Source organism: Acartia tonsa, chromosome 3, assembly GCF_053477335.1.
Source record: "Acartia tonsa isolate MP-2025a chromosome 3, ASM5347733v1, whole genome shotgun sequence".
Classification (NCBI taxonomy): Eukaryota; Metazoa; Arthropoda; class Copepoda; order Calanoida; family Acartiidae; genus Acartia; species Acartia tonsa.
Genome location: NC_137262.1, coordinates 9,295,879 through 9,304,986, shown reverse-complemented (window position 1 = coordinate 9,304,986; position 9,108 = coordinate 9,295,879). Strand labels below are relative to the sequence as shown.

The window sequence follows — 9,108 nt, the reverse complement described above, 5'->3', positions numbered from 1 at the left end:
TTATTAAAAAATTGAATATATTTCACAGAGGGAATAGTAGCTTTCGCAATATTCTGTAAAAGTGTGAGCAACCTTCCATATAAAGTCTAACTGTTCTTAATATTGACCAAACGCATAGTATAATTAAACGCATATTTAAAAACAGTTTGACCTAATAAGCGCATTTGAATGTAATCTTACTCACAACTTTACAGAATTTTAGCACAACCTACCTCCCCTATTTCAAGTAAAGACTTAAAAACTAGAGTATTATTTTCTTGACAGGGGCCAGCTCCCTTTATTTGTGCCTCCCCTCAATGAGACTGAAACTAGGTAAATAAAAAGTGTTTTTTAAAAGCGAAGCTTTTCTATAATTAGGGTCTTCCGTACGTCCATCCGTCCGTACGTCTGAGACAGATAGCTTTTTTTGTTAATTTAGGCATGTTAGAATTGTCCAATCGATTTCAAACCTTTCATGGTGATTCCTGAAGTAGTTAGGTATGATTTAGAAAGCGTAGCAACTCTATAATCATTACCAGGATGTCCGTACGTCCATTTTAAACATGTTGATTTTTTACTTTTTTAACAAAAATTTTTTATGTGATCTAATTATCGCGAATATTCTGATTTTTGGTATACTGATTCATGGGACAACAAAGTACAATATTATAAGCAAAGCAACTCTAAAATCAAGTCGTAAAAATGTAAGTATGTCCATAAACATTATCCTGTATCAAGAAGTTTTTGCTTTGGCTCTTATTCATTTATATTCTGATTATTCAGTTCTGACACTATACAAGTGTTAATGTCCGTGTGTCCTATCGTTTCAGAGCTTTGCTTCTATGGATGTTGTCATCTTGTTTCTTTATAATTTTTCTGTATAAAAAGGTTAAGATATACCAAATCAAACTTGGTTTCATACATAGAATATAGGGCGAAATAAAAGTCACTTTTATAGAATAATTTTCGAATATTGAAAAAAAATGTTTACCCATTATACAAAAATAATGTTAGCCTTTCATGTTGATTGACATTGGGCTTGACATGATCAGTGATAGAAGTGGAAGTGATCACTGCACTGTTGTTCATAAGTGTTACAGTTCACAAAATATGATTTTTTTTTTCCCAGTGATATGGCAAAGATGACAATGAACGGAGGAAAGATTGATGTGAAATGGGAGGCGGGAAAAATGGTCGTCTTCGATGACAGCTTCGAGCATGAGGTACATTAACTTCTATCTTGAATTATAGAAAAAAGATTAAAAAAATTAGATTTTGAATTGGTTGAAAAAAGTTTTTCATTTTTCAAAATTAAAGTGACTTATTTCTTAATCTCACCAATTTTTAATAAAAAAGAAAGTTTATTATAAAAGGGATTGATTTCTTTTGCATGGAGTAATAAGTAACCTTGTCTAACCTTCAAATATCTTAAGGCCTATTTAAGACTGGTATACAGCTTCCCTGAACACTAGACCAAATCAGCTTGACCTTTCAAGTGGCCCAAACCTTGAGATTGTCGGACTACTGTGTTTTTACTTTTCTATGAAACCTTATATAAACTTATTTAACCTAACCTAATCTATCTAATAGCCATTTTGTAAACTAGTTCCACCGCCACTTTAGTTATACACACAAGCTGAATGAGTTTAAAAAACATTCAAACCCGGGAATAAGGTATAACCAACAAGGAAAATAAATCTAAAATAATATTTGGGGGGCAAATGGAGAGGTCGTCAATTTTACGATGTGTTGCCCCCCAACGACAGCTGAAAAACACGTATAGGTTTCGTGATTTTTTTCTGAATTAATTTCGTTATTAGTAGAAGCTGATTCAAACCTATTTTTTAAGGTTATCAATGAAACTGGTTCCCCCAGAGTTCTGTTAATTTTTGATATGGTGCATCCTGACATGACTGAGGTAAATTTCATTTAAACTTTTAAATCTTCAAAACTATAATAGTTATTTCTCGTATCGTATTATAAACGGCTTTCCGCAGATATAGAATGTACAATTATAAGATTAAAACTATTTTTTTTAGTCCCGCGGTGCCGAAGGCACCGGCTAAAAAAACTGGTTTTAATCTTATGATTGTACATTTCTATATTCGTAGAAAACTGGATATAATACGATGCTAGACATAGTTTTTTTCGTATGGATGAGAACTGGTTCCTATCCACCGGATTCGAATGAATACGAGAAAATATTTTAAATTCGAGAAGTTTTTATACACCTTAAAAAAGAATACAAATAAAAACAGTACAGCGACATTAAAAAGGTGGTCATATAAGAAGACAAAGAAAGTCCCTCAATGACGTCATAAAAAGGATGGATGAGGAAAGAAGGAGGGGGAAAGAAAACCCCCCAAAAAGAGACGGATAATCCCTCGGTTTTATGACGTAACATGCTGATATATTTAGGGACTTTCTTCGTCTTCGTCATATGATTATAATGGATATAAAATTAGTGGATAATGTGAAAGATGCTCCCATACCCTGATAAAATGTTTCTCCCAGCTGGCTAATCTAACGATACCTCCCCCTTTTAACTTTACCCCATCCTCTTCCCTGACCATGGAGAAACAGATTGACCAATATTTGTAGACTATATTAGCAACCTAAATTGACAAAAAAATTCCCCTGTCTCAATATCCACATATTGTATATCCATTGCAATGCCTTATTATATTTGCAGACCATGTTCCGTGAGCTACAAGAATGGGAGCAGAACCTAAAGGAACAACAACAAGCTATGATGGCTCAGGCCGCTCAAATGGAGTCTGGTTAAATCTAACAGAAAATGATCTAAATTTTCTTATACTAAAACAATCCAAAAAATGTTATTGTTAACTTCATAAAAAATTTTTTCTATACAGTTTCAAAAGTTAAAATTTAAAAATAAGTTTGATCAAATGGTGATTATTAATGGTCTTCCAAACCAAGAAATTTTATTTTGTTATAAATACATGTAATTTTTATATATATGTGTAAATGAATCTCATGAAATAAATGCTGAATGAAATATGATTTTTTTAAATTTTATATTTACTCTTAATTATTCAGAAAAAGCACTTTTCATCACAGTTACTGTTTACTTATATAGAAGTAACAGGATGTCTATCTGTATCTTGTACCAAAGGATCTCGCTAACCGCTGAACCTGTATGGATTTGCTTTACAGTGAATCTTATAGGTTCATAGGGAGGGTATATTTATAGCTGTTTTGGGGGAGAGTGCCTCCACCCCCCCAATAATAATCGCCCCTGGAAAATTGTCCCCTCAAAAAATATTTTTTACCTTTTGTTTATCAAATGTGAAATTGAGGATCAAGATCTCCTCTTCCTTTAAGTGTCCTTAGATTCCTATATGGGCGCAGCCACTAGTAATTCAGAGAGTAATATGCTTATAATTATTCCAAAAATGTAAATTATGTTGGCTGGTGGTCCAGGAAGACTAGTTAGTAGTCATACTGATATTGGCAACATTACAAACAAACTTTAACATATTCTATGCAAGGTTTAGAATAATTTCATTCTAAACAGAAGCGTGCAAAATGAGGTATATCCACCCTTTTAACAAACTTAAAGGTTGGGGGTAGCCCCCCACCCTTAGAATTAAGTATAGAGTTAAAAATGCGCCATTTAAGGGTTGATGCTGTATCCACCCCTCGTTAACAATATAACACCCCAATTGTTAGGGGAGGCTTCGGGCATCCCACTGGCAAAATGCTGTGCATGTTAAGAAATTAAACGTCCAAAAACATTAAGTCTCAGTTCTTTAGATGATAAACAATTGAATATTTGTAAAATTTTTGCAGTAGCTTCGCTTCTAATGGTGTATCTTGGCTCATTTTTCTTTAAAGATGTAACCTTATATATCACTTTGATAAGATATAATGAATATTTCCATTATTTTTAGATGTAACCTTGTATAACACTTTGATAAGATATAATGAATATTTCCATTATTTTTAAGATGTAACCTTGTATAACACTTTGATAAGATATAATGAATATTTCCATTATTTTAAGATGTAACCTTGTATAACACTTTGATAAGATATAATGAATATTTCCATTATTTTAAGATGTAACCTTGTATAACACTTTGATAAGATATAATGAATATTTCCATTATTTTAAGATGTAACCTTGTATAACACTTTGATAAGATATAATGAATATTTCCATTATTTTTAAGATGTAACCTTGTATAACACTTTGATAAGATATAATGAATATTACCATTATTTTAAGATGTAACCTTGTATAAAACTTTAATATGATATAATGGATATTTCCATTATTTTTAAGATGTAACCTTGTTTAACACTTTGCAAAGATATAATGAATATTTCCATTATTTTCAGAAGTAACCTTGTATAACACTTTGATAAGATATAATGAATATTTCCATTATTTTTAGATGTAACCTTGTATAACACTTTGCTAAGATATAATGAATATTTCCATTATTTTAAGATGTAACCTTGTATAACACTTTGATAAGATATAATGAATATTTCCATTATTTTTAAGATGTAACCTTGTATAACACTTTGATAAGATATAATGAATATTTCCATTATTTTTAGATGTAACCTTGTATAACACTTTGATAAGATATAATGAATATTTCCATTATTTCAAGATGTAACCTTGTATAACACTTTGATAAGATATAATGAATATTTCCATTATTGAAAACCATTATACAGCCAATGAAATTGATTAATGTGTTCCAACACTCTTACTCAAACATTTACAATATAACAAGGATGACAACAACCATAGAAGCGGAAGACGAAGAAAGTCCCTCAAAAAAAATTATGACGTCATAAAAATGAGAGATAAGGACTTTGAGCGACTTTCTTCATCTTCATACATCCATAAAAGCGAAGCTATGAAACGGTATGACAAATGAACATTAACTCTTGTAGAGTGTCAGAACATTCTGGTAATGATTATAAATATGCTACGCTTTCTTAATCGTATCTAACTACTACAGGAATCACCATGCAAAGTTTGGAATCGATATGATAATTCTAACTTGTTTAAATTAACGAAAAGAGCTAACTGTCCGTGACGGACGGACCTACCCTAATTATAGAAAAGCTTTGCTTTTAAAAATACATTACGAGAGATAATACTCTAGATAGCAGAGCACGTAGCTAACATCCTTATAATAAAGTAACAGGATGTCTATGTGTGTGTTTGTATCGTAGGATCTCGCTAACTGCTGAATCGATTGGGTTCTCATTAAAAAATAGGACCTATGGGGAGCTTCTTAATAAAGGAGAATCATATTAGTCAAGTGTGGTTGGTGTTTTTTATTTTAAACAGACAGACATCTTTTGTTATGAGTACAAAAGTATGTAGCTATTATCAAGTAGAACGATGTCTGTCTGTCTGAAGCTTAAGATCTCATTAACCGCTGAACCGAATGTGTTCTACTCTTCAGGGAATATACCTGCTGGTCCTGTGGTGGTTTTGTTTTTTTATAAGGGGTTGTGTTCTTTACTTTTCTGTGAATCATCAAATACATACTTAAACTTATATAATGACATGTCAGGGTCAACCATTTTCTTAAGTGGCCTATCTCAATGTTATCGACTAATAAACCAATAATGCATCTATAACAAATAATAGAAAATAATCCATTTCATAACTGCATATACATGTGTTGTGTAATTTTAGATACTGGCGGTTACGTTCCCAGACAATAAAATAGCCTGAAACCACCAGAGGAGCTATGTGAAGCATGCCTAAAATAGAGATCCCAATCGGTTGAGTAGTTATTGAGATCTTATGATTCAGACAAGTAAACCTTACTACCTACATAATTTTAAACAAGAATGACAATATCCATAAGTAGCGAAGCTAAATAATTATGGCTAGATATCCTGAAAAAATGAACTATAGAGCAGTTTCATAAAAAAACATTAAACTAAAAAATCACGAAACCTTGTAAGATTTATAACGTATAAATCAGCCGTCTATCTTGAATAGGAGTTGAGAAAATCGATCATGAAAACTTTTAAAAATGTAGGAATCGATCTAGCACTCCAACCAATTGACGAATCTTAATGAAACTTGGTAAAAATATGAAGAATGTTAACGTTATTAATTCCTAAAAATTTCAACTCTCTCTCTCTTGATAGGAGCCGAGAAAATCACGTTTCCCCCTTTCTGTCTCTGAAAGACGGACGGACATTTCTAATTATAGAGTAGCTTCACTAATAAAAATACTTAAACGCAAAAAAATTAATAGCAAGGCTCGGCAGTTATTGCTGCAAATAGCTGCGCGATATGACCAAGCTAATTGGCTTTAATGGAGTAACGTTGAAGTCAGTTATTGCAGAGGATAGAAACTAAAAGCTGTTGAAGCTTAGAGGAGGATACCACCGGCTCAATTGTTTGCAGCAGCGTTGCAAAGCCGTTTGATTTTAGTACATAAAAGGGGCGTTTGCACCAATGCACACGACACAACAGAGTAACCAAATTAAAATTAATAACAATCTGTTTTTAGCTAACCCGGAGTCGGAGCCGTTTTATAACCAAAATTACGGCTCCAGATCCGGCAAAATATGGCGGCTAACGGCTCCACAACGCAATCTCTTTTAGGCCGTTATTGACCATGAAGTCTGCTAAGCTCTAATTTAAATACATGTTAAAAACATTGTACCTAATAAATAGATTTTAAGGAAAGATAATTGACATATAGTTCTATAGACACAAATCAAACAGAAAAGTAAGGTTTTATAAGCCGCCATTTAAAAGCAAATTAAGCAAAAAACACTAGCATCAAAATTCAAAGACGAATTTTTCTTTGTCACAATTAACAGCATTATCGTACCGAAAAAGCGTCTTGAAAATTATGAAAAAAAAATAAGCAATCAATTTAAAAATTATCTCTATAAATTTGAAAATTTGAGTCTAAATCCAAATATATGCTAAACATATATTAACTCCCGACTCTTAAGAGGTAAAGTTTGAGAATTATATTAGAAAACTTATTCACAAAGTCGGAGAAACCTTTTTCTTTGTCCTAATTCAATTTCCTAAGTCAAACATGAATAAATTCAGGATTGTGTATATTCAACTCACTCTTTAGTTCAACTAGATTAAGGTTTTTTTCTGAGTAACAAAAATATTGGTGTACAACACGGCTGACAAAAAATTATATTTAAACAAGGATGACAACAAACAAAACAAACGGACATTAACACTTGTATAATGTCAGAACTGAATAATCAGAATGCGAAATGTAGAAGAGTCAAAGCAAAATTGTAAGTAAATTTGTTGAAAAACTGCTTGATACAGGATAATGATTATGAACATACTTTCATTTTTAGGACTTGATTATAGAGTTGCTTCGCTTATAATATCGTACTTTGTTGTCCCAGGAATCAGTATACCAAAAATCAGACCAATCAGACAATTAGGTCACATACAAATTTGTTGTTAAAAATGTAAAAAAAAATCAACATGTTTAAAATGGACGTACGGACATTCTGGTAATGATTATAGAGTTGCTACGCTTTCTAACTCGTACCTAACTATTACAGGAATTAACATGCCTAAATTAACGAAAAAAGCTATTTAAAAAAGTTAAAAAATCAACATGTTTAAAATGTACGTACGGACATTCTGGTAACGATTATAGAGTTGCTACGCTTTCTAAATCGTACCTAACTACTACAGGAATCACCATGCAAAATTTGAAATCTATAGGACATTTCTAACATGCCCATATTAACGAATAAAAGCTAACTATCTCGGACGGACGGACAGACCTACCCTAATTATAGAAAAGCTTCGCTTTTAAAAATACACAGAACCTTATAAACAGACAGGCAGATGGACAAAGGGATAAGCAGTTGATAATTATCCTGAAGGATAAGAAACTACAGACATCTATCTCACATGGCAGCTGAGTAAATCTCTTTTATCCACTATCGCATATGCCAATATTATATAGGTAGATTATCAAAGTAAAGATTAATAGACTTGCATAATTGATGCTTGTTGGTCAGGAGAAAATTTTGGCTGTCAAATGTTTATTCATATCTATAGATTCAGAATTATAATGTACAGTTGCTTCTGATCACAGTGTTAATTAAATAAATGTATTGTACATTATTTTTATTTTTAAAAGCAAAAATAAGGTAAAGCCAATAAGCAAAATAAAGCTAAAATAATATTTGAGTTGAAGATAAAAAGGTTGTCTTTACTATGATGCATTAGGATATACAAGTTGGAAGGAATTTTAATGTTAGGGGGAGATTTGAAATCTGCATCAAATTTTAAGGATTTTTTTTTATAAAATTCGTTTTTTGTATAATTCTTTATCTAAAAGCGGAAATACAATTTAAGTTAATTAATTTTTACATCTGTGATTGGTGGATTGAAAACTATCTGCGCTCTGATTGGAGAAGCTTAAGTGTCCTACATCATTCACCCAATTAAAGCGCAGGTAGTTTCTAATCCACCTATCCTATTGGTCAAAATTAATTAACTTAAATTGTATTTCCGCTTTTGCCCCGAAAAAACATTTCCGATTTTTTACATCTGCTTTAAGTTGGATCTATTTTCCTCTCAAGTGCACTGTGTTTTTACATAAATTTTTGGTCTAGACTAAATCTCTGCTGGACATTAGGAATTAATATCAGAGGTTGGTGCTTAGTACGAGATCGCATTGCTGAATTTTTATTAACTCAAACAAGTAAACAAATTTTGGTTCAGGGGAGTGATATTTTATATCAAGAATCAACACTCAAATTATTCAAACAACCTATCATATATCCATAAGTAAAATAAAGTTCAACTAATCTACATATAGTTAGCTTACTATAGATTTCTGAACTTCCAAAACAGGACAACAAACTTTTATAGTATCTTCACAACCAAACAAGGATGACATTATACATAAGCAGCGAAGCACAATATATCATGTTCAACCGCACATAGTGAGTTTAGAGATTATGCTCAGTTGTCCTAACAAAGAAAAGGAATACGTAAAAACTAAAAAGAAAATTATGAAACTTTAAGAATCAGGTTTATTTATTTTGAAGAATGACCGACAGATAGACGGCCAAAAAACGAATAGACTAGAGTCACATGTGTCGTAGTAA

The 9,108-nt window shown here is 31.8% G+C and overlaps 1 protein-coding gene across 1 annotated transcript; it reads left to right on the top strand.

The window, feature by feature from the left end:
* The first annotated feature begins 214 nt into the window (after nucleotides 1-214).
* Nucleotides 215-3,003, top strand: LOC145313247 (aspartyl/asparaginyl beta-hydroxylase-like). Its single transcript, XM_080152564.1, has 4 exons — nucleotides 215-312; nucleotides 1,109-1,202; nucleotides 1,829-1,897; nucleotides 2,672-3,003. Exons 2-4 carry the CDS (start codon nucleotides 1,113-1,115, stop codon nucleotides 2,762-2,764), a joined length of 252 nt encoding a protein of 83 aa, XP_080008690.1. The 5' UTR covers nucleotides 215-312; nucleotides 1,109-1,112; the 3' UTR covers nucleotides 2,765-3,003.
* Nucleotides 3,004-9,108: the final 6,105 nt, after the last annotated feature.